This window comes from Neoarius graeffei, chromosome 16, assembly GCF_027579695.1.
Source record: "Neoarius graeffei isolate fNeoGra1 chromosome 16, fNeoGra1.pri, whole genome shotgun sequence".
Taxonomy (NCBI): domain Eukaryota; kingdom Metazoa; phylum Chordata; class Actinopteri; order Siluriformes; family Ariidae; genus Neoarius; species Neoarius graeffei.
The window spans coordinates 28,957,101-28,984,551 of record NC_083584.1 but is presented as its reverse complement, the minus strand read 5'-3'; the positions used below and the strand labels follow the sequence as shown (position 1 = coordinate 28,984,551).

Below are 27,451 nucleotides of genomic sequence, written 5' to 3'. Positions count from 1 at the left end.
AGAGATTTGATATGTGGCATTACAGCATTTTGACTGAAGGTACTTACAGGCCTGCCAACCGTCATGAGAGTATGCTAGTACAGTACGAGTAATCACTCAAAAATACTTCTGACAAAAGTGTCCGATGAACAAGTGTACATCTAAATCTTTTTTTTTTTTGGACTGGAAGAGAAACAAGACTGGAGAGTTTGACCAAAAAAGATTAAATAGTTCTACAGTGAAATCCCATTCTCATTATCTCTAGCCGCTTTATCCTGTTCTACAGGGTCGCAGGCAAGCTGGAGCCTATCCCAGCTGACTACGGGCGAAAGGCGGGGTACATCCTGGACAAGTCGCCAGGTCATCACAGGGCTGACACATAGACACCCATTCACACCTACAGTCAATTTAGAGTCGCCAGTTAACCTAACCTGCATGTCTTTGGACTGTGGGGGAAACCGGAGCACCCAGAGGAAACCCACGCGGACATGGGGAGAACATGCAAACTCCGCACAGAAAGGCCCTCGCCGGCCACGGGGCTCGAACCCAGACCTTCTTGCTGTGAGGTGACAGCGCTAACCACTACACCACCGTGCCGCCCCTCTACAATGAAATGTCAAATTCAATATTTTTCAGATAATTTTAACGGTAGTGATAATTAAACAGTGATTAAAAATGCTGTTTGTTTCCTTTGCTCTGCCAGTACAGCTCAGACGTGTTCAAACGGTTTAAGCAGCAGAACAACAGTGGAAAAATGTTAGCCATGTAGAAGCATTTCACAGTTTCTATGAGTGAGAATAGAAAGGAGATGGGCAAATGGATTATATCGAGGAAAAAAAAAAAGTTATGTTTTAACATTATGCATTACTGCGTTTCAGGTTTTTCAATTGTGCACATATAAACTTACCGGTATATAAGTTTTTATTTTATGTATAATGCTCATATACTACCAGACATACATGCCCACAATAAACAAACAAATATTAACAGTAACACAGGAGAGGAATGGGCTGCTACTGAGAGCAAGCATTTCTGTGGGAAAAGGGCATAATATTTTGTGCCAGTAGCAATGCTCACATTGAAATGCCCTATTGATTTATTCTCATGATTAGTTTCTTACTATTAGCTATTAAAATCTGTTTGGAACGTATCATTTTTTTTTTAATGGGCTTTTCAATTGTGTCAATTCTGAATTTGTTTTCTGATCATTTTCTTCTGGCTGGTTTAAGTAGGACCAGAGTATGTGGGATGACATCACGTAGCCTCATGTACTGTGGCCAAAACCACATCTAGCTAACATAGTTTATAATCCATAGGGCCAAATTACTCAATTCTGATTGGTCAATCAAGGAGGGCTTTTTTCCTTAACACGGGGCCGTATTTCTGAAATGCTATTGGCTAGTTCGTTGCTTGGTTACGGTTACAAAAATTAGCAAATTTTGTCAACAAAATGGCTTTTGTAAAGAAGTTCCAATAAAATTTTGTAAACCACTTTCAAAATCCTTGTGTCATGTCGCTGTGTCATGATGAAAGACGTTTTAGAAACTGATTCAAACATGCAAGCTAGCGGGGCGTTGTGGATGAGGCGCCATACCATAAATCCGGGGACCCGGGTTCGATTCCGACCTGACGTCATTTCCCATCCCTCCCCGTCTCTCTCCCGCTTATTTCCTGTCTCTACACTGTCCTATCCAATAAAGGTGGAAAAAGCCCCCAAAAAATCTTTTAAAAAAAAAACGTGCAAGATAGTCTTGCGCCCTGATTGGTTCAGAAAACGTGAATGACAAATGTTGTGAACTTGAACGGCTTCCGAAGTATGAATTTGGCCCTATATATTATAAACAAGTGTAGGTGTAATTAATGATTGTGTATTCAAGATTGGATAAGTGATCAATCTTTAATAATTACATGAAATCAGTCTCATTAAATTTGAAGGTTAATAGTTAAAATGAATCAATCCTATTGAATCATTTAATTTAACTCATTTGAATTGAATCATACCATAGAATCAGTCTCATTTGAATTGGTTGAAGTGAATCATTCAAATGAATCACTCAGTGAATCATTTAGTGAATCAAGTGAATCATTTAGTGAATCAAGTGAATCATTTAGTGAATCAAGTGAATCATTTAGTGAATCGTTTAAAGAATCAATTGAAGAATCGTTTAGAATTTGATAATTCAAATTTATCACTTACCAAACTGCATCTAATTATTCATACACCTTAAGAGTTCTTTTGCGATGTGGGCGACTTCAAAAGTATTTAGAACAGCAGATAGACACCACACAATTTCAATAATAATGGAGTTTATTATAAAAAGATAAAAAAAGGAAATTAATAAAAAAAGGAAAAATAAGAATTTAATAATTGAATGGCAACAGAATGAAATCTTTATAACAGAGTAGGTCTGTGTGTGTGTGTAGCCGAGTGATTAGCTATATGGCTACACTAGACACCATGTGGTCATGGCCTAAAGGCCAATTTATACTGACAACCCAGTCCTCGCAGACGGTGTCGCAGACAGTCTCTGCGTAGCCCCCCCCACCTTCGCAGACGCTCTGCGCGCACCTCCCAAAAACTGTGACCACCGCAGAAGCCTCGCAGACAGCGCCGCAGACAAGAGGGCTCTGATTGGTCCACTCTACCCGCTGTACACGCACTTCCGCTTCCCTACTTTCCCGGTTTTTGTTTTCATGACCGGCATTTTTAAAAACACGAGCGAAGATGGAGCAGCATGAAGAGCGGTTGATTGAGGAAGTGAGGAAGTACGTACATCTATATGACTCCAGTTCTAGTCATTATAAAAAAAAAAGTTCTAGTCATTATAAGTAACCGGAGGATAAACACTCCACTAACCACACCCACCAACTACTCCTAGCGACTTCGCCCCCCCTTGCGTTGTGCCGGTGAATAACATCGCGCACGCCTACTGTATACTCCCCGCTCAACGATAAATTACAACTGTCTGCGAAAAGCTATCTGCGAAAGCCTTGTCGCAAGAGCATGCAGAGGCCTTAAGGCCACGTGTTTAGCTTTGTGGCTAACAGACAAAGAGGCTAGGCCTAGTGGTGATTAGCTTTGTATGCTAACTAGACAAAGAAAAGCTAGGCCTAGTGAACTATGTGTGTCAAAAACCAGAAATTAATGATTAAAATACATTCAAACAGTCATCTGTAGTTTATATGGCTTTAAATGTAAACAGGAGAATTACTATCAAGGTTGAATTAAACTTAGGACTTGTGGTATTTATCTAATACTGATACAGAGGAGGGTTGGCTCCTGTGGCTAACTCCACGTGTTTGTGGGGGAGGAGCTAAGACCCCCCCAGGAATGTGGTCGTACCAGGCAGAGCCAAGGTGATATTTATCTAATCTGAGATCCAGAGGACCTCAAAGAACAAAGGGAGAGGAGGAGGGGCTCTTCCTAAGCATGCAAAGGCCCTTTTTAGAGGCAAAACATTCTGAAATCTTAATGAGGTCACAATATGACGGAGTTAAATGAAATTAGAATGTTAGGAGAGAGAGAGAACATGCAAGACTTATTGATTAACCAAATTAAAATCAATAGTACCAAATAATAGAGAATCAACAATAATACAGTGTGCACACTTTTTCCTGAATATAACTTCACACTTAGTGAATTAATTACTGACTAGACTAATATTATTTTGCCCAGTGCCAGCCTTAATTCAAAAGTCTCGCCTTTCTGTAGAAAGCGGAGAATCTCTGACAAATCAGATGTTCACAGGAGCCTGGAGAGGTTCTTTGGAGAAGCTTCGCAGTTTGTGAGGAGAAAAACTCTGTGCACGAGTCTAAAGAAGTGGAAACCTGCCGTTCTTCTTTAAAACTCAGTAAACTGCTTTCACTTGCAGTTGCGCGCTCTTAAAAGAAAATGGAGGAAAAACCGGTTTTTAACTCGTTTGAGTTGAAGCTCGCGTGTTTCCGGTATCTGCCGTGATCAGGAGCAGACACAAAGAGGAAATCGCGTTGGAGCATGTTTCGGACGGTCCGATGGTGAATCTCTTTATCTGGTCCGTCCCCTACGGAGTTCAGACGCAAAAGAGGAAGATGGCTGATTTCCAACTCTTTTTGGGAAGAAGATGGGTCGTGCAGGAGGAGCTGTGAGTGAATGGTCCCGCCCAGCGTGACGTGATCACGCGGAAGTTGGCTGGGAGTTGTAGTTCTTAGACACAAGATGGCGCATGATCCCTACACAAGTAATCGTATGGTTCCTCGTAAAATTAAGGATCAATTTCACTCGTGATTTCAAAGTTTTGAAATTGCCCTCGTCACTTCGCGACTCGGGCAATTTTCAAAACTTCGAAATCACTTGTGAAATTAATCCTTAATTTTACTCGGCCCCATATGATTACCTATACTAATATCTGGTTAATTATTCTGTACCCACTGCAGTTCTGACTGTCTTATAGTGTACATTTAAATGCAAGGTTAGTAAAGCTCATTTAAATAATTTTAAAAGAGAATCTAAGAATCACAAGACTGTCGACTTGTCTAAAAAAAACATTGGCGAGTTGATGGGAGTTTAATAGATTTGTAGATGGTAGTAGATGGACTCCAGATAATTGTATATACTCCTTAAAAATAGTCATCTTCTAGATTTATCCTGATTTCTCTTCATTCTGTTATTTTTAGTAGCAGTGGACCTCTTGCACACCGAACCTCATTTTGTAGACAGACACACACACACAGAGCAGAGAAATATCCCCACAACAGCAGTAATAATCCTAGCCTGCTAATTGGCTGTTTTTATCTTTGTACAGGTTTGTGATTGGCCGGGAGCGTCCAGGACAGGAGAGTGAGGTAGCTCAGCTGATCAGTCAGACTCTGGAGCAGGAGAGGCATCAGAGAGAGATGATGGAGCAGCAGTATGCACAGTATGATGCTGATGACGATGAGGTAAGCTGTAGAGCAGCACATCTGTCTCCTACGACTGGTCTGCACAAGCTATAACCTGCCCGAACCCTGAATAACCCTGCCAAGGACCACTGATAACCATTCATAACGTCATGTTTTTTTTACCCACAATGGCATTTTTAATATTGTTTAACAAAGTTGTTGTTTTTTTTAAATTATCCACACTTAAATGCAGAAGTGGTTGGAAAATGCCTGTAATGAGTGTGCAGATTAGCTAAACCAGAAAGTTATCATTTACACAGTTTTATATAAATAAATAAGTGTGTAAAACCCATCAGATGTCATTGTGGGTGAATTCTAGCAAACAGCCAGAAGAGATGAAAATTTTGACCAAAATTGGCATTTCTACTTTAAAAAAATGAATATATTTCACCAAGATGTGAAAAAATTTACTTTTTAATGTTCCCTTGCAAAATGTAAGCTCCTGGAATGCTTCTGCACCACAGTCAGAATGAAATCTTTTCATATACATGGTAGCCGCAGGGTCTTAAAAGTCTTAAAAAAGTCTTAAATTTAATATTCCAAAATTAAGGCCTTAAAAAGTCTTAAATTGCTTTGCCCAAGTCTTAATTTTTTAAACAAAGGTCTTAAATTTACTCGTACTATTCTACGATGTGAAAATGTGGGTTTTGCATAACATCAGTGAATTTCTTGGAGTATGCGCAAAGAAAGAAACAATATTGATACATTTTCGTGCCGGCGCAATCGTTGGAGTCTGTGGTGGAGAGGAGACTCCGCGAATCGCAGCATGGGGAAGTGTCGTTTTAATCAGCAGTGGCTTTCAGATGAAAGATATCGTGATTGGGTGAGGGAGGTTCCTGGAAGCGACGTTGAAGCAAGATGCTGTGTTTGTCGAAAGACCTTCAAGTTGTCCACTATAGGTCATTTCGCTTTAGAGTCTCACATGAAGAGCTCAAAGCGCATTGCATCTGCCTTCCACCGCCACATCGCTCAGTTCTGCACAGTTCAATCTCCGAATGCACCTGGAGTTGGCACTAGCACCACTGTCGAACGTCAGCAGCATCAGCCAAGCCAGACATCATCGGCAAGGCTAGCAACAACACAAGGGCCGAGCAGTGGCATGATGGGTGTCGGTGGAACCCCGACACTTCGGGCAGAGGTGCTCTGGATTTTAAAAACAATTACGGAACACCACTCGTACAGCTCGAATGAGGGCATAAGCGAACTCTTTAAGGCTGTGTTCCCAGACTCGGAAGTCGCTACAACATTCTCCTGTCGAAAAAACAAAACGTCTTACATAACAAAATTCGGTCTTGCTTGTCTTGAATGTGAAGATTTGACAAGCAATGCACATAATGACTTTTAAGTATATAACTTTTATAATAAAAGTATTTTTACTTGAAACATTTGTCATTATTGGGAATTTGATCTGGTGTTCTACGACCGCATAATGGGTGCGATGTAGGTCTTAATTCTCATTTAAGTGGTCTTAAAAACGTCTTAAAAAAGTCTTAAATTTATGGTGGTCAAACCTGGGGAAACCCTGATATATTTTTCTCTGGGATAACCAGACTTTAATATATTAGACTGTAACGTTTCATTGAGATACATGCAAAAGAGAAACTTAGGGAACTCTGTCTTTCCCAGACTGCCACATATACAGTATTAAGTGGAAAAAGACTGTTTGTACAGCCGGCCAGTCATTGTCGTGGAAGTCTGTACCTCAAAAGTAGCCAAAAATATACTTGCACAAAAGAAGTTGCCTTAAACACTTTTATTGCACAGAAACAATGAGTGATTCCTGGAAAAACACTGAGGTCTAAGGCCCTGTTTACATTATTTTGAATCAGCGGATCATCAGATTAACGTTTTTAAAACGATTCGCGTACACACACAAATAGCAGGAAGTGAAGTCCGCGCCGTTTTTCAGCAGTCGCGTCACATGACCAACGTGGCATGACCAACGCCAGCGAATCAGGAAGGTGGATGTCACAGTGGCGTTGTCCAATGACGACATCAGCTAGAGCTCAGCACAGCATATCCTCGTTCCTCAATGTTTACACAGCACCGGATCAGATACGTATTGGGTTGAATACGTGGGCCCTGGCGGATTCAAATTGTTCCTCCTGTGGAGTCGTTTCCCGGCGTTTTAATGTGCACGGACAGTGCATCCGCAACGAAAACGATACGGATACGGTCTAATGTAAACACCACCTAAGTTTCTTCCATTAGTTTTTAAGTAAGGTCCCTTTTTGGGAGACCCACCCTAGGACCGCGCCTAAACAAAATGGTGGCTCCTATTAGAATCATTGTAAAAGGACTTTCTTTGGTTAAAACACAGACTTCTGATTGGCTAAAACATTTCCTGCTATTTTTTCAAAGAATACAGACATACTCACATTTATCATATGGTATTCTAAGGGTTTTCCGACTTAATGACGAGTCTTTGTTTGTCACACGAAATGCCTTTCCAATGATAATCAGTGGTGGAGAACACAAGATGATCACATATACATGAGGTCCTCTAAACATTTAACTCAAAGCGTACTTAGGCTCAACTTAAGGAGCTTGATGTTAAAATACCTCCCAAGTATAACAATCATAAATTCATGCTAAATAATACAACAATTTCAGAATGATCTCAATTTCACCATGATTTCAAAAATAATTGTAGCAAGCTAAAACAGTTTGTGTGTGTGTGTGTGTGTGGGGGGGGGGGGGGGGGGGGGGTCCCCCAGTGTGTGTGACTGGAGGTGTCAAGTCCATAAAATATTGAAATGGAAGAGCAGTCTTTCTAAACTAGTCAACAATGGATCAAAAAGATAACTGTGGCTACAGCAACAGAGATCTTCACACCTTTTGGTGCCTCCAGAGACAGAAAGTCTACAGGAATCCCAACACATTCTGAAGCTCTAAACCACAAGCTAGAGACAAAATTCTCTCACATCATACAGCAATGAATACAAAGTGCACTATCTTGAATGCAGGAAACTACACAATATTTTTTATATTGTACATAGATTAGTTTGATTTGTAAAAGACTTGGTGTTGGAGCTGCATCACATGATGATTAGGGACGAGTCATGCTAATAAACTCTGCATGGCATTTTCAGATATCTCAGGTTTGGCCTGTTCACTCTAACTAATCGCTTTTTTAAAAGCTGTGTTTTCCGTGGTTAAAAAAGTCATTGTAGTGTAAAGTACACGCATTTTAAATGCATGATGACAAGGCCTTCAAGTTAGCAAAAGCCCAAATCTGTGAAACAACCTGGAATAAATAATGACGTCATGACAAACACTTTGCTAACAGTATACATCTTATCAAAACATGTTAGAAAGTGTGATACCGGTTATATTATGTGAAAAGAATTTTTATTATAATGTGTACTGAGATTTGCTTCTTTCTTTGAGTATGTACTCTAGCCATAATGTTTAATGTACAGTTGTGGTCAGAGGTTTACATACAGTGACATGAATGTCATCTTGGATATGAATGTCATGGGAACATTTGGGCTTTCAGTCATTTCTTTGAACTGTTCCTTTTCTGTGGCAGAATGTACAGCATACATCTTTAATTTAAAAAACACTACAATTTGGTGCACAAATTTTAATTTTCTTTGGGTTTTCTGAAATCGACACAGGGTCAAAAATATACATACAGCACACCTAATATTTGGGTAAAATGTCTCTTTGCAAGATTCACCTTGCCCAAACATTTTTGTTTACCATGAACAAACTTCTGGCAGAATTCTGGTTGGATATTTCACGACTCTTCATGGTAGAATTGGTAGAGTTCAATTAATTTTTTTTTTCTTGGCATGGACTCGACTTATAAGCATGGTCCATATATTTTTAATAGGGTTGAAGTCAGGACTTGTTTTAAGCTTAATGTTAGCCTGGTTTATCCTCCACCACCAGCTCTGGTGCATGTTTGGGTTCATTGTCCTGTTGTAACTCCCAAGTCCCAAGCTGTGTTCAAGTTTTTGATGGTTTATGCTGAAGAATTCTGAGGTAGTCCTCCTTCTTCATTCTTCCATCCACTTTATGCAATGAACCAGTTCCACTGGCAGCAAAACAGCCTCAGAGCATGATGATCCTACCACCACCACCAGCTGGTACAGTGTCCCTCTGTACATGGTGGTCATTGTGGCCAAACAACTCAAGCTTTGTCTCATCTGACCATACAGCTATCTTCCAGAAGGCTTTTTCTTTGTCCGTGTGGTCAGCTTCAAACTTTAGTTAAGCTTGAAGGTGTCAATTTTGGAGCAGGGGGTTATTTCTTGGATAGCAGCCTCTTATGGCCCTTTTCCACTACCCTTTTTCAGCTCACTTCAGCTCGCTTTAGCTCACTTCAGCCCGACACGGCTCGCGTTTCGACTACCAAAAACCAGCACGACTCAGCTCGTTTCAGCCCTGCTTAGCCCCTAAAACTCGCACCGTTTTGGAGTGGGGCTGAAGCGAGCCAAAGCGAGCCGACTGAGGCTGGAGGCGTGAGCAGACACTCCCCTGTGCACTGATTGGTGAGGAGGCGTGTCCTCACATGCCCACACACGCCCCGCGAGCGCGCTGGGATCTGTAAACACCGCAAACCCGGAAGAAGAAGAATTACGAATTACGAGAATTTCTGAAGCCTTATGCGCCTCGCCTCATCTATACGCTCTTGCCAGTATCTGTTCGCGTTGTCGGTGACAACAAGCCACAGCACCAAGACCAGCAACACTAACGACTCCATGTCCTCCATGTTTATTGTTTACTATTCGGGTCGTGAGACTACCGCTTAAAAGCTCACTGAATCAGTCAGAGCATCGTGGACGAGTTCACGGAGCGCAAGGCTCGTCGTATGCCCTTCAAATAATGCGCGCAGTAGGCTATTGATGTTTTATTATGAGCCATGTACAGTATGTCGCCGAATGTTTTTTTGTTTCTGAGTTACATGTTCGTTTGAAGGACTTAATGTACAAAATAACATAGTTGCACCCCGTAGTGTTGAAATTGGTAAACACAGTGCATTCAGTGAGGTTTGCACCGCCCTCCTTTTATTTCTGACTCTTCCTGTCACCGCTGCAACCTCTGAGCGCTCATTCGTATGCCCTTCAAATAATGTGCGCAGTATAGGCTATTGATGTTTTATTATGAGCCATGTACAGTATCCTAATGTTTTTTGTTTCTGAGTTACATGTTCGTTTGAAGGACTTGATGTACTAAATAACATAGTTGCACCCGGTAGTGTTGAAATTGGTAAACACCGCAGTTGCGGACATTTTGTAGCCTAAAATGATGTTATGATAAGCTTTAATAAAGGGCCTGGTCATTTGCCCCGCCCCCGGCCCGGCTCTGACTTGTTCCGCCACTGTCACTGATGTCACTGTTTGCGCTGCTTAACGACATCACATGACGTCCACCCACTTTCGCTAACTCCACCCAATGTGTCCACCCACTTCCAGCCAGCACGGTTCAGCGCGGTTGTAGTCGAAATGCAACTCCAACAGCCCCGCTCAGCTCGACTCGGCACGGCACGGCTCAGCCGCGTTTGTAGTGGAAAAGCGGCATTAGTCCATGGTGATGTAAAACTCACTGAACTGTAGACAGTGATCCATCAGCTTCCAGTTCATGGCAGGGCTGTGCCATGGTGGTTCCCAGGTTGTTCCTGACCATCCAAACCAATTTCCTTTCAGCTGAGGGTGACAGTTTGGGTTTTCTTGAAGCAAAGTGACTACACCTCACAATAACATGGATACAATTGTTTGAACTGATATTGGAATTTGCAGTTGTTTAGAAATGGCTCCAAGAGACATTCTGGAGTTGTGTACATCTGAGATCCTCTTTCTCAGATCTGCACTGAGCTCCTTGGACTTTCCCATTTTACTGTGTGTTGGTCAATCCAATGAGTGCTGTAAACAAACTCTTTCTATGAAGGCACAGAGAAGCTACCAGCTGTAGTCAATCATGATCACTAACAGGAAGTTAAGAGACCTCAGCCTTGGCAAGATAAAAGACGTTCTGGAAGTTTCAGCACCTCTGAATTAATAATCTAAGTGAGCGTATGTATATTTTTGACCCTGTATGTATAATTTTGACTCTGCGTTGATTTCAGAAAACCCAAAGAAAATTAAACCTTGTGCACTAAACTCTAGTGTTTTTTTTTTATTAAAGATGTATGTTGTACATTCTGCCACAGAAAAAGAACAGTTCAAAGGAATTACTGAAAGCCCAAATATTGCCATGACATTCATATCCAAGATGACATTCATGCCACTGTATGTAAACTTCTGACCATAGCTGTAATGGACATTACTTTCACTGGATCTGATGTAAGCACTTTTCTTTCATCTTGGACTAAATAGACCGAGCTTGTTTTCTTGCCTGTCAGCACCCTCTTTTCTGGGAGGATTTGTTTCCATGCATTAGGCCAAAGCACATTTCTATAATATGTGATGTGTTGCCATGGCACTAAGGTTCCTTATTAGAGCTCTGATGATTGACTGGGGGGAAGGCTGAATCATCAGCCATGAAGCTGGGATACAGTCATCAGCCGAGATGCTGGGATAATTACATTTATAACCTACACACAGTAAATTTTACTTTATGATTTGAAAGGATAGGGACAGTTTAGCATAATAGCCAGTGCTTATTGCATTAGAGGTTATAATGTGGGAATAACTTTTTTAAAGCTGCTGTAAGTGATGTTTGCAATTTTGCTAGCAATTTTGCTAGCAATCTGCAGGCTTAGCTATGGTAGGATTCCCACAGTCCCGTACCATCCATCGAAACCCCTTCCCAAAGTCACATGCCTTTTAAAAAAAGATACTTGCACAGTGTAACGGTACCAGTACAAACAGATCAGGATCCATGAAGTGTCAGTGTGAGGCATGCCTTTGTTCCCTACAAACTTGGTAATGCCTAGACAGATAATCTTTGTAATATCAGCTCACCGTGCAGTTCCTTGGTTGGATCAGATTAAGCTATATCATAGTAAAAGGACAGTCACAGCTTCTGTAAACAGCAGCTATAAACCTTGAAGTGTGTTGTTGTTGTTGTTGTTGTTGTTGTTGTTGTTGTTGTTGACGACAGTACAGGTAGTCGTCGACTTACGACCTATGTGACTTACGACCGATCGACTTTACGACCGTCTGGTTATGACTGGCAAGTGTTTCCCAGCTGAGCTAGCTGAGCGTACGACAGTTTCCGCCCCAGCTCCAGGCACATGCGCAGTCTCTCTCGCGCTCCCTCGCGCACTCCGTCACACAGTTTCCGCCCCAGCTCCAGGCACATGCGCAGTCTCTCTCGCGCTCCCTCGCCCACTCCGTCACACAGTTTCCGCCCCAGCTCCTGGTTTATGAAACGAGCAAATGCTCCCGCCAGCATGAGTGCTGCAACAGCTGATGATGACGTAGACGACCCACAGACAAGCACCAGTGATGCCAGCGGTCACTAAATTTTGTATTTTGCTATGTTTTACATTTGTATTTTGTTATATTTCAAACTAAAATGTTTTCTATTTTTCATACCTGTATTTCGTATTTTTTGTTTTGCACATATTAAACGAATTGTACTGTACGCAGTGTAGTATGCAGTGTTTGACTTAAACCAAATAATGAGCCAAGGTAATGAAATAAGAAAATGTTGATAAAATAAGACTTTAAGATGATTGCAATATCATTACACATCACAATATACTTACGTTCATTTAACATAGGCTGACTTACGACCAGATCGGTTTACGACCGGTCAGTCGTAACCAAACGCAGTCGTAAGTCGACGACTACCTGTATAGTGTCACAGTTTGCAGGTAACAAACTACACCCGATTCTCCAAAGCAAAATAATTAATTTGCAGGAGCAGATTGTCAGAAATTAAAGTCATTTCCTCAGTGTCCACATTACATAGACATGCATGTATTTATAATTTGGTGCAGACTGTGTGAAAGCTGTTGTGTAATTAATAGACTACAACCAGTTATAAACAAATACACGCTACTCTGTGGAAACATGCACACACATGCCGTTCTGCCGTTTTTAACAGCGTTTTTAATAGTACAAAGTGTGATTTCTGCATTTTTCCAGCATGTTAAAAATGATCTGACCAAAAAGTGAAACAGATAATGGTCTTTGTGTGGTGCTCACTTTTCCAGCAGCAGTTCTTCGATTGAAATACAGAACTATTTCTGCAATTAGGTGTTTGAAAGCTCTAAAATGACCATAAGATGACTCCAATATTGACATTATTTATCTTTTGTTTTTTTCTAATATTAAAACAACTGAAAAGTCTGCAATGAAAGTCTGTGACATTTATTTCAGGGATATTTTTCAGGGATCTGTGAATTATTATTCACACCAAACTAATTGCCACCAAACTCCTGCATCTGATTTGTTGTGCATAGGCCTTGAATTAGGCTTTAATCATAGAGACAATTGCCGCTTTTCCACTACAAACGCGGCTGAGTCGGGCTGAGCCGTGCCGTGCTGAGTCGGGCTGAGCGGGGCTGTTGGAGTTGCATTTCGACTACAACCGCGCTGAACCGTGCTGGCTGGAAGTGGGTGGACACATTGGGTGGAGTTAGCGAAAGTGGGTGGACGTCACGTGATGTCGTTAAGCAGCGCAAACAGTGACATCAGTGAGCTTTTAAGCGGTAGTCTCACGACCCGGATAGTAAACAATAAACATGGAGGACATGGAGTCGTTAGTGTTGCTGGTCTTGGTGCTGTGGCTTGTTGTCACCGACAACGCCAACAGATACTGGCAAGAGCGTATAGATGAGGCGAGGCGCATAAGGCTTCAGAAATTCTCGTAATTCGTAATTCTTCTCCTTCCGGGTTTGCGGTGTTTACAGATCCCAGCGTGCTCGCGGGGCGTGTGTGGGCATGTGAGGACACTCCTCCTCACCAATCAGTGCACAGGGGAGTGTCTGCTCACGCCCCCAGCCTCACTCGGCTCGGTTTGGCTCGCTTCAGCCCCACTCCAAAACCGTGCGAGTTTTAGGGGCTAAGCAGGGCTGAAACGAGCTGAGTCGTGCTGGTTTTTGGTAGTCGAAACGCGAGCCGTGTCGGGCTGAAGCGAGCTGAAGTGAGCTGAAAAAGGGTAGTGGAAAAGGGCCAAATGACAGTTATCTCTTTAATGACAATTATCTACTACCTCTGGTGACAATACCTAAAAATACTTATAATTGTTTTATTCCTCTATCCTTGACTTGCAAGTGACGTCAAAGCAAAATAGAAACCTGGATGTCGGCCATGTTGGTGGATATACAAATGCGGGATCAAGCGACATTCCATACAAAACAGTCATGCATGCGCAACTCTTTGTTTTTCCACTGCTTTAAGCGTTCTTTTAGCTATGCCATGTCTTTGTGCTGTATATGGTTGTGGTCCCAACAGTACTCGTGACCGTGGCATGTTCCGATTTTTTAGAATTCCGTCTGTGATTCGGAAGGAGGGCGAGGAAGCTTTGAGGCTTAGTACGGAGAGGAGACGAGGGGATCAGTACACTTTGTCCAATGACCATTTCATTCAATGCCATTTCGTTCAATAGTCAAGACATTTCATCCAAAGCCTTTTTCATATGCACTATCAATTATTTTATATTTCAGGTATTCCGGTGTTCGTAAACGAAGCCCCCTTAGAAGATTTAATATGATCCAGCCGGAAACATAGATAGTAGAGCTGTTAAGGCCCTATAAACATAAGAATTGTGCACAACATGATAAAAGCATGAAACTTTCAGGGTTTGTTCTCCAGGGCATAACAATTAATTTAAGATCTGGAGGCGCTCTCAGTTTGACCTTGGAGGTCATTTAGAGGTCATCGACCCTTGTTATGTGCAGTTTCAATGGACAGGATTAAAAATTGGGGCATTTTATCATATAAGTGTGACAAAAATTGTAATTACATGTGGATTTCCATTTTTCTAGGTCATGAGGGTCCATTTATAGTGATATTACACTTAGAAGTCAAGGTTAAGATGAAGGTCACTCTAAAATATATGATGTGTTATGTCAATTTCAACAACTTTTATGATTTGGTAGCATATTGCCAAGCAGTATATACTTTGTAATTGTAAAATGACTTTCAAATGAGTGATACAAGTGATACAGGCCTAATGTGAGTATTCTAATCATTGCAGTCTCGAGAACATGCACAAAGGGCAGTACACTTCAATTCTGCCTTTTTGCATTTGCAGTGACCACAACAGCCCTTTTTGCAACCACAATGCAAAAGCTCATAGCACGACTGTGAGGCCTCAGGTAGTGTTGTCCAAAGTGGCTGCCATCCATCGTCACTGTTAACCCATCCCCGGTCTGAAGGACTTGGCAACTGGGGCCTAATAACCAAGGCAAGGTTCCATACATGAGCCTGATACATGGCTCGTTTGATGTGCTGTCTCAAAGCAGCTTGTGTAGGGGGGATGTTTTCCAACGATCTTGACTTTCGTGTGAAAAGATGTTTCCGTGCCTCATTGACACCTACACATGCACTTGTTCTGTCATAAATGAGAACAACAAAGCGTTCCAGCTGTGACAAAGACAGGTCACTCAGTTCTTGTGGCATTTGCAACATTTCGTGAAAAGCCTCCGTGACTTCTGGGTACACAAGCCACGTGTCCCAAGCAGTCTTTTTACCACGGCCACAGAATGCTGATGTTGTATCACAGCCAGTGAAAGAATGAAATGCGAGCAAAGCATCGCTAGTGGAAGGACCAAGAGCAGCAACCACCTTGTGGATGCCAATATAGCAGAAAGTGCTACCAGTTCCAAAGGCTATCCACATTTCTTCAAGGTCAACTTTCTGAAATACAGCTACTGCCAAGACGACCACATCTGAATCCACTGTTCTAACTAACACATTCTTTTTAGCAGCATCTGCCACATGAAGGAATAGCCTTGTGTCTGCCTCCTCTTGAGTGCATGGAACCAAATTACTTACATCACAGTCAACAGGAGAGCTGAGGACATTTTTTTTCGTTTGTGGCACATACTTCTTTGCCAGGAGCTAATGCCATGGCAGCAATTTGAACAGAAAGAAAGTGGAACAATTCTGTTTTGTTTTCACTAACAGATAAGAAATCCTTCCAGTTTAATGATTAAATTTATGTAGTTTACCTGGGTATCTATCAGTTACAGTTCATCTGCCATTTCCCAATTTTACGTTATTATCATTACGTTTTTTGTTTATTTCATTCATTTACCTCTATGGGTGTATATCTATTTATGTTTATTTACTTGATTATGCCTTAATACATGCATATTTATACTTACTGTACATTTTTAGCAAAATTGCTCCCAAAAACACACCCATTTCAGCTCTCATGCATAGAAATGTCCTATTGATGACCTCAATGACCTCTAATTGACCTCCAAGGTCAAACTGAGAGCGCCTCCAGATCTTAAATTAATTGTTATGCCCTCAAGAACAAACCCTGAAAGTTTCATGCTTTTATCATCTTGTGCACGATTCATCTGCTTATCTGCTCTACTAAGACATGCAAGTGAGCAGCCTGCAATGACGAGGGCGTTAACTCACCCCAGGGTCAGCAAGTGGCATGGGCCGATGTGGTTACCCCCCTTAGTACACTCTTTAGTGTCAAAGTGCACGTACTATGGCATTCGTTTGCTTTACAAAAAATATGTTTATCTTCGGTCAAATTCCATTGAGAATTCCTCCTTTTTTCGAACAAACAAATACCTGAAATATTAAATAATTGATAGTGCGTATGAAAAAGGCTTTGGACGAAATGTCTTAACTATTGGACAAAAAGGCATTGGATGAAATTATCTGTATTCATACTCGTTGGTCGGTAGAAGCATTTTATCTTCAGAAAAGTGTGCCTTTTTTAAATAATATGGGTCAAAACCACACATCTTCTCTTTGTATCGAATCTTCACTCGATCGTTCAAATCGTGGTAATACTGAGAAAATTCAGCATTGTTTACAGACGCACTTTCAGCGGCTGTCATCCTAGTTGCTTTGTATATCCACCATCATGGCGGACGCTCATGACGTAGCACATTTTGATCACGTGGTTGCAAGTCATCTATACCACATTCATTTGCCAAAACGAACCATTTATATTTATTAAAGAAGACATGTTATACTTCTTAATGTGTTTATGGTTATTTTTCTATCAACAGTCTTACCCTTCCCATCCTCACCATTCTCTTATAGTTAATGAGGCAAAAATGTTACTGAGAAACCACAAGGCTATTCATCCTGAAGACATCCCCATGTCTGAATGCTTAGCTTTACTTCTGACTGTTACAAAGCACTGACACTAGAGACTCTTTCTGTAAAATTTAACTAAACTTCTCTTTACAGAAACATTCACACATACTTTTAAATCTGTTTATGTGGAATGTCTGCTATACAATTCCCTGTGCAAGCTGTTACTATAGAAACACTAATGTATTAAATCAAGCACATTAATATAAACCTGTGATTCGTCTTGCAGACAGAAGTACTACCAGAGCGGCTTTTAAAATTCATCCACATCTTTTGACAAATCAGAAGTGAGAATTCAATTTATTGCAGAAATGTAATCTCTCTTATCTAGAGACCTTGATATTATAAACCGGTTTGATGATAATTTTCTATTCATTAACTACTCCAGAACCAAGATAATGCTTATAGGTACACATCAAAGGCTTGCCAGGGTTACCAATTTTTGTATTACGGCACGCAGTAAGACCTTAAGTAAAATTTATCGGTTCAAGTATTTTGGTGTTATGCTTGATCCAACCCTCTCTTGGAATGACCATACTGACCACATTTCCACCAAAATTTCATCTCGGTTGGGCATGTTATAAAAAGTCCATAAGATCATCCCTGTGAAGCTTGTACTGCTTTGTATAACACCATGATACTTCCCCTGTTGGATTACTGTTCAGCTGTCCAGGATGGTTGTGGAAAAACTAATCACGACTATTTGGAAAAATTTCAAAGGCGTGCAGTCAGTATTACTGAGGGTGGCAAAATCCAACAGCATGATTTCCACATATATAATACTCGAAATAAAGATCTTCTCTGCTTGCCCCTTGGTAAAACTGCTAAGTATCATAGTTGTTTTCACTTAATTCTGAGTAGTTTGAGAAAGGAAGCATCATTCCCTAAATTCAAGAAGAGTCTCAGACTTCATTTGTGTACTTAGTTTAGACATGTGTGTATTCATAGCCTATAGTTTTTCGTTCATATATATATTCACAGGGCGGCACGGTGGTGTAGAGGTTAGCACTGTCGCCTCACAGCAAGAAGGTCCGGGTTCGAGCCCCGTGGCCGGCGAGGGCCTTTCTGTGCGGAGTTTGCATGTTCTCCCCGTGTCCGCGTGGGTTTCCTCCGGGTGCTCCGGTTTCCCCCACAGTCCAAAGACATGCAGGTTAGGTTAACTGGTGACTCTAAATTGACCGTAGGTGTGAATGGTTGTCTGTGTCTATGTGTCGGCCCTGTGATGACCTGGCGACTTGTCCAGGGTGTACCCCGCCTTTCGCCCGTAGTCAGCTGGGATAGGCTCCAGCTTGGCTGTGACCCTGTAGAACAGGATAAAGTGGCTAGAGATAATGAGATGAGAGATGAGAGAGATATTCACATATTCCTTTTTCAGGTGTTTATATATTATTTGCAGTGCCTTGCTAAAGTATTCATCCCCCTTGGTGTTTGTCCTGTTTTGTCGCAGTACAAGTTGGGATTAAAATGGATTTTTGGAGGGTTAGTACCATTTGATTTACACAACATGCCTACCACTTTATAGGTGCACATTGTTGTTTTATTGTGACACAAACAATAATTAAGATGAAAAAACAGAAATCTGGAGTGTGCATAAGTATTCACCCCCTTTCGTATGAAACCCCTAAATAAGAGCTGGTGCAACCAATTCACTTCATAAGTCACATAATTAGTTGATTAAGATCCACCTGTGTGCAATCAAAGTGTCACATGAGCTGTCACGTGATGTCTGTATACGTAAATCAACCTGTTCTGGAAGGACCCTGACTCTGCAACACTACTAAGCAAGCAACATGAAAACCAAGGAGCCTCCAAACAGGTCAGAGACAAAGTTATGGAGAAGTATGGATCAGGGTTGGGTTATAAAAAATATCCCAAACTTTGAATATCCCAGGGAGCATCATTAAATCCATTATAGCAAAATGGAAAGAATATGGCACCACTACAAACCTGACAAGAGAAGGCCGTCCACCAAAACTCACAGACCGGGCAAGGAGGGCATTAATTAGACATGCAACAAAGACACCAAAGATAACACTGAAGGAGCTGCAAAGAGCCACAGTGGAGATGGGAGCATCTGTCCGTTGGACCACTTTAAGCCATTACACTCCATAGAGTGGGGCTTTATGGAAGAGTGACCAGAAAAAAGTCATTGCTTAAAAAAATCACATTTGGAGTTTGCCCAACAGCATGTGGCAGACTCCCCAAACACATGGAAAAAGATTCTCTGGTCAAATGAAACAAAAATTGAACTTTTTGCCATCATGGGAAATGCCACGTGTGGCGCAAACCCGACATCCTGAGAACACCATCCCTACAATGAAGCATGATGGTGGCAGCATCATGCTGTGGGGATGCTTTTCATCTGCAGGGACAGGAAAGCTGGTCAGGACTGAAGGAAGGATGGATGGCAATAAATACAGGGCAATTCTGGAGGAAAACCTGTTTGAGTCAGCCAGAGGTTTCAGACTGGGATGAAGATTCACAGTCTAGTAGGACAATGACCTTAAACATAGTGCTAAAGCTACACTGGAGTGGTTTAAAGGGAAACATTTAAATGTCTTGGAATGGCCTAGTCAAAGCCCAGACCTTAATCCAATTGAGGATCTGTGGCATAACTTGAAGATTTCTGTACACCAACGCAATCCATCTAACTTGAAGGAGTTGGAGCAGTTTTGCCTTGAGGAATGGGCAAAAATCCCAGTGGCTAGATGTGCTAAGCTAATAGACATACCCCAAGAGACTTGCAGCTGTAATTGCAGCAAAAGGTGGCTCTATAAAGTATTGACTTTTGGGGGGGGGGTACCTATGCACACTCCAGATTTCTGTTTTTTCATCTTAATTATTGTTTGTGTCATAATAAAACAACAATGTGCACCTATAAAGTGGTAGGCATGTTGTGTAAATCAAATGGTGCTACCCCTCCAAAAATCCATTTTAATTCCAGCTTGTAATGCGACAAAACAGGACAAACACCAAGGGGGATGAATACTTTTGCAAGGCACTGCACATTACTGTACACTCCTTTTGCAAGGAGCTGTGTAATGTATTTTGGTGGAAATGTTTAACTTCTATTTTTTTTTTTAAATTAGTGGAATATGTTAAAATATCAGCCTGTCATGTTCAATATTTAAAGCCATGGATTTTCAGAACATTCTCATTGCAATATCCTGTCCTTATAATAACTACAGTGAATTGTAGTTGGATTACAGACAGGGGTAAGTGCTTTGTGCAGCTTTTTGAGAGACAGAGCAGGGTTTTGTCTTGGTGGGGGTTTGATCTGTGCCCTGTCTCATCCCGCACGTCTGTTTGCTTGCCTGCGTGTGTGCATTAAGGTTGCACTCTGGGCATTAGGATAAAGCCTCAGTACATAAATGCGGGTTTGTGAGAGTGCTGCTGAGAAAGAGCATGTTGTGATGTGACATGTGTTTATTTTTGTGAATTAAAGAAGTGAATTAAAGAAGTCCGGACTAAATAGTAAAACCAGAAGAAGAAAAAAACCCAGTGGTAACGCTACTCCTGTTGGGTTCAGCATGATATTCCTAACAACGTCTCATCTCATTCTCATCTCATTATCTCTAGCCGCTTTATCCTTCTACAGGGTCGCAGGCAAGCTGGAGCCTATCCCAGCTGACTACGGGCGAAAGGCGGGGTACACCCTGGACAAGTCGCCAGGTCATCACAGGGCTGACACATAGACACAGACAACCATTCACACTCACATTCACACCTACGGTCAATTTAGAGTCACCAGTTAACCTAACCTGCATGTCTTTGGACTGTGGGGGAAACCGGAGCACCCGGAGGAAACCCACGCGGACACGGGGAGAACATGCAAACTCCACACAGAAAGGCCCTCGCCGGCCCCGGGGCTCGAACCCAGGACCTTCTTGCTGTGAGGCGACAGCGCTAACCACTACACCACCGTGCCGCCCTCCTAACAACGTAAAATTCTTTTTATGAATGTTACTGCATATGATTATTTTTTTTATATACTGAAAGGGTGAAATATTTCACCCTTTGTGGTACTGAGGTAAAGGTTAGGAATGGATTTAGATGGAGACCTACCAATAATTAGCTGCATTGATGATTATATTGATAGAAGGTCCTCACAAGAATAATAAGACAACCAATGGAAGCCATTAACGACAGGTTTATATCGGGTGAAAGAATGTGCCAGAGTGTTTCCGCGAGTACACAAATCACCTCTCAGGTTTCCAAGACAGGTGCGTTGAGATAATGGAGTGAGAGTAGGCTGTGTTACACACTGACTAATTGAATATGACACTACATAATGAACTTGCCCTCCTGAGCAGGTCAGTGGGGGTGGAGGCTGTTACTCTGCTCTGTCTTCGAAGATCATGTATTTACTGTTAAAGTACCTTGTCTGTTTTCATGTGTGCACATGAGAGAAAGTAGAAAATTGGAGGTACACTCTGGTTCTGGTCACAGATGCAGAGTCAGATTACAGACCATCCACTGCCATAACCCATAATGCTAGTCTGTTTCTCAGTTCCCCCACTCTAAAGCATAAGTTAATGTTACCGGCTCAAAGAGGACATTCGGAGGATTGACTGATAGTTAATTAGCTAAATTAACACTCGAGGCGTTATGACCAAGTTCCTCAGATAGACTTAAAAACTCCCTCAGGTGCCATCTATTAATTAGCACTTGTGATATCTACCTGTGTCAGTGAACTTCCTCTCATATGCTTGTCTCAGACAGGAGAGTACGCCACAGATGAGGATGAGAATGTGGGACCTGGCAGGACGGAGAAAGATGTAACCATTGAGGTTTTTGACTTGCCTGAAAACGAAGACCTCATCTCGCCATCAGAGCTGGATGACACCAAACTCTACCAGAAATTCCGAGAGGTAAGAAACAAGCTTCACGTGCACTTCGTTTGAGCAAGAGGGAATTTTTGAAAAGTAGGAATACATTGACTATTTTTTCAGAACAAGGACAAGTTTTTTGGTATTTGCCAATATCAATACCGATACCGGGGTGGCACGGTGGTGTAGTGGTTAGCGCTGTCGCCTCACAGCAAGAAGGTCTGGGTTCGAGCCCCGTGGCCGGCGAGGACCTTTCTGTGCGGAGTTTGCATGTTCTCCCCGTGTCCGCATGGGTTTCCTCCGGGCGCTCCGGTTTCCCCCACAGTCCAAAGACATGCAGGTTAGGTTAACTGGTGACTCTAAATTGACCGTAGGTGTGAATGTGAGTGTGAATGGTTGTCTGTGTCTATGTGTCAGCCCTGTGATGACCTGGCGACTTGTCCAGGGTGTACCCCGCCTTTCGCCCGTAGTCAGCTGGGATAGGCTCCAGCTTGCCTGCGACCCTGTAGAACAGGATAAAGCGGCTAGAGATAATGAGATGATGAATACCGATACTAAAAGGAATAACCTAACATGCTTAGTATTAATTAATCAGGGACATTATGGAACATTTTATTTAGCTCTGTACATGTTTGCTGGGTTCAAATAGGGGCTATGAACAGTGCATATGTTCAGCTGATTTGAAATGAAGTGCATTAGCGAGCTACATTTACGTAGAGTCGAGTAGGGTTGCAATGGAGAACAGGTTTTGTTTCAATATGGAAAGCACTTCTGTACAGTTGTAAATAAAATATGTTACATCCCCTTATTGTCAGTGACCGATTGTGTATAATCTTCAGGAACAACATACTGGGTAAAAGACGTTATTTTAATTCGTCTAGCTTTGTAGACAATTTTTCCTCACCGTTTCTCATTTGCTGCAGCGTTGATTGCTGTCATGTGCTGCTACCAGTGAACTCCTTGTGCTGAGTTTTAGCTTTAAGCTGTTTTATCAGATTACTCATTCTGTAAGATGCCTACATCCTATTTTCACAGAGTACAGTTTGCAATCTGTTTTGCTTTGATTGTCATTTTTAATTGTCCATATCAGCGTCATTCCTCTTCATTAATGCAGCAGTGTACACTCGGCTTAAATCGCATACTATCATGTGGTACTGATTGTATTATAGCATTTATTATGAGTATGAGTAAAGGAGGCTGATATCTAATACCAGTATTGTTATCTATGCATCGCTAAAGAAGAGTCTACGCATGTTTTATTTGACAGTGCACGTACAGTTTGTGAAGTGATGCAAGACAAACTGCACTGAAACTTCATTTATATGCAGCAAACCTGATCTTTCGTGTTCGCTGTATTCAAAGACGAGTTCTGCAAGTGCGTTTCACACAAAATCCTACTCACACCCAGTCATCTGTGCTACACTGCTTACACGTCAGTAAATGTGCTGCCTTATACTTGACATCAAGTTAAAAATCCCAGCAGTTGAGTGAGCCCTCTCTCTCCATCACTGTTTTTTTTTTCTTCACGGCGTTTATCTCTCACTCTTATACTTCTGTGTATCCTGAATGTGAGATAGTGGGAGGGAGAGTGTGCAGGGTTACAGAGGACATCTCCCTCTGTCTTAAAGATTAAATCATCCTCTCTCTCTCTCTCTCTCTCTCTCTCTCTCTCTCTCTCTCTCTCTCCCCTTTGCTCTCTTCCTGTCCTCAGCTTCAGATCAAGCACAGTGTCACTGAGGCTGAGATCCAGAAACTCAAGAGCAAGGTAGGAACTTGGATTTTCCATATGACTAACATACATTCAGCATTATTTTTTTTCTTTGTAGAAAGCTTTGAGATATTTTCTAAGAATTATGTCATCATAATGCATTGGAAATGAATTTTTAGCAAACAGTACAGTATAATATATTTATGAGCTTATAAGACTGGGATAAAAATCTCATAAATAATTATCATTACATATATACAACTTTATAAAGTTACCGTGTCTGTAAATTCATAGTGTAAGGTTACATTATATGCATTATAATATCTGTTCATAAATGCATTTATATATACAGTACTGTGCAGAAGTCATAGGCACATGTAAAGAAATGCTGTAGACCAAAAATAGCCTAAAAATAATGAAATTAAATATTTCAACATTAAAAAAACACTATAAACAGCAGTAAGCCATAATAAAAGAAACAAATTCAATATCTGGTGAGAGACGATTCATAGCTTTTAAAAAAAAGTATTCTCAGGTACAGTGAGTGCAGTTTGATAAGGAAATGAGCTGTAGGTTTTACTGAGCATCTTACAGAACCAGCCACAGTTCTTCTGGACACTTTGACTGTCACACTCGCTTCTTCATTTTGTACCAAAACCCAGCAGCCTTCATTATGTTTTCTTTTTTAATCTGAAAAGTCATCTCTTATGTACAACTCCGATTCCAAAAAAGTTGGGACAAAGTACAAATTGTAAATAAAAACGGAATGCAATGATGTGGAAGTTTCAAAATTCCATATTTTTTTCAGAATAGAACATAGATGACATATCAAATGTTTAAACTGAGAAAATGTATCATTTAAAGAGAAAAATTAGGTGATTTTTAAATTTCATGACAACAAATCTCAAAAAAGTTGGGACAAGGCCATGTTTACCACTGTGAGACATCCCCTTTTCTCTTTACAACAGTCTGTAAACGTCTGGGGACTGAGGAGACAAGTTGCTCAAGTTTAGGGATAGGAATGTTCACCCATGATTCTAGTTGCTCAACTGTCTTAGGTCTTTTTTGTCATCTCTTCCGTTTTATGATGCGCCAAATGTTTTCTATGGGTGAAAGATCTGGACTGCAGGCTGGCCAGTTCAGTACCCGGACCCTTCTTCTACGCAGCCATGATGCTGTAATTGATGCAGTATGTGGTTTGGCATTGTCATGTTGGAAAATGCAAGGTCTTCCCTGAAAGAGACATTGTCTGGATGGGAGCATATGTTGCTCTAGAACCTGGATATACCTTTCAGCATTGATGGTGTCTTTCCAGATGTGTAAGCTGCCCATGCCACACGCACTAATGCAACTCCATACCATCAGAGATGCAGGCTTCTGAACTGAGCGCTGATAACAACTTGGGTCGTCCTTCTCCTCTTTAGTCCGAATGACACGGCGTCCCTGATTTCCATAAAGAACTTCAAATTTTGATTCGTCTGACCACAGAACAGTTTTCCACTTTGCCACAGTCCATTTTAAATGAGCCTTGGCCCAGAGAAGACGTCTGCGCTTCTGGATCATGTTTAGATACGGCTTCTTCTTTGAATTATAGAGTTTTAGCTGGCAACGGCGGATGGCACGGTGAATTGTGTTCACAGATAATGTTCTCTGGAAATATTCCTGAGCCCATTTTGTGATTTCCAATACAGAAGCATGCCTGTATGTGACGCAGTGCCGTCTAAGGGCCCGAAGATCACGGGCACCCAGTATGTTTTTCCGGCCTTGACCCTTACGCACAGAGATTCTTCCAGATTCTCTGAATCTTTTGATGATATTATGCACTGTAGATGATGATATGTTCAAACTCTTTGCAATTTTACACTTTCAAACTCCTTTCTGATATTGCTCCACTATTTGTCGGTGCAGAATTAGGGGGATTGGTGATCCTCTTCCCATCTTTACTTCTGAGAGCTGCTGCCACTCCAAGATGCTCTTTTTATACCCAGTCATGTTAATGACCTATTGCCAATTGACCTAATGAGTTGCAATTTGGTCCTCCAGCTGTTCCTTTTTTGTACCTTTAACTTTTCCAGCCTCTTATTGCCCCTGTCCCAACTTTTTTGAGATGTGTTGCTGTCATGAAATTTCAAATGAGCCAATATTTGGCATGAAATTTCAAAATGTCTCACTTTCGACATTTGATATGTTGTCTATGTTCTATTGTGAATACCATATCAGTTTTTGAGATTTGTAAATTATTGCATTCCGTTTTTATTTACAATTAGTACTTTGTCCCAACTTTTTTGGAATCGGGGTTGTAATATGCTGCTCAGATACAAACATTTTTTTCTGTAATGTTTAATTTTGTGCTGGAAAACAAACATTTGGACTCTAAAATGTTTTTGTACTGACTCGATAATGTAGAAGTCATTGTGTGTATGTATATGCACACTTTTACAGCACTGTTGATTAATTTTCTATAACAGCAGCTCTGATTGCACTTCCAGCTACAAAACAAATCACAGGTTTATATTAATTTGCTTCTTCTAATGTGTTGTTTACTTTGTTAATATTTCTGGAGTATTTGTTGTTGTGGTGAAAATTTTCTGTGAGGAGATGTTTATTTATCTTTGGAAGGAGTCTCCAGTGTTAGAGCTAAAGCTGTAACTTAAAGTTTTCTGACACAGGAAAGCCTTTAGGACAGAGGGCTTTCTACTTTCTGGTTTCTAAGTAACACAGAAAGTTGCATTTTTTTCTTTAGACTCAAGAGACAGGAAAAAACGAGGCTGGTGATATTACGATTAGGGATGCAGAGATACAGTTTTGTTCAGACTGAGTACGAGTACGTTTTTTGATACTCCTCCGTACTGATACCAACAGATACTGATCTTATAATCTACTTAGTATTACTGTAAGTAGTTATCAGGTGCATCTTGGAACATTTCTTTCAGCTCAGTTAATATTGGTTTCTGACGTGTGCTGCTAGCAATGAACTCCCTGTGCTGAGGTTTATGTTTAAAAGTTTGAGTTTGAACAGTACTTTAATAGAGCATGAGGGTGGCTGACTCGGGCAGTATCAGCAAGTGTGGTGATTAAAATGATTGGAAGGAGCTGTGAATTGCTGTCTGACTCACAAGCAATGTAATGTAAAGACGCTTGTGATGTTGGTATTGCAGCATTGTTATACGAGTATGAGTAAATAAGCGCAGTATTGCAATAATGCCCTATAATGCCCTACTATACTAGTGTTGATATTGATGTGGCCCAAGTTACATCACCACACATCACATTATCTCTAGCCGCTTTATCCTTCTACAGGGTCGCAGGCAAGCTGGAGCCTATCCCAGCTGACTACGGGCGAAAGGCGGGGTACACCCTGGACAAGTCGCCAGGTCATCACAGGGCTGACACATAGACAACCATTCACACTCACATTCACACCTACGGTTAATTTAGAGTCACCAGTTAACCTAACCTGCATGTCTCTGGACTGTGGGGGAAACCGGAGCACCCGGAGGAAACCCACGCGGACACGGGGAGAACATGCAAACTCCGCACAGAAAGGCCCTCGCCGGCCCCGGGGCTCGAACCCAGGACCTTCTTGCTGTGAGGCGACAGTGCTAACCACTACACCACCGTGCCGCCCGTGGCCCAAGTTATGACTGTTTATTAGGTGTTTTAAAGGAAGTGATAGTGGGAACTAATTTGTTCCATGGACATTCCACAATAACTAAAAAATTGTTAGTGTCTCCAGTGTGAGTGCTTTGGGAAATGATGTTATTGGAAAATAATCAACTTAACAACATAAAAACACAGGCTGTGGTAAAGTTTTCGGATTGAGTTCT

General features: G+C 41.4%; 1 protein-coding gene across 1 annotated transcript in view; it reads left to right on the top strand.

Moving 5' to 3' along the window:
* Nucleotides 1-27,451, top strand: part of ppp1r9a (protein phosphatase 1, regulatory subunit 9A) — a 117,228-nt gene that overhangs the window by 65,061 nt on the left and 24,716 nt on the right. Inside the window, 3 exon segments of the mRNA XM_060942748.1 lie at nt 4,761-4,896; nt 21,806-21,958; nt 23,628-23,681. Coding sequence (XP_060798731.1) covers nt 4,761-4,896; nt 21,806-21,958; nt 23,628-23,681 — 343 coding nt within the window.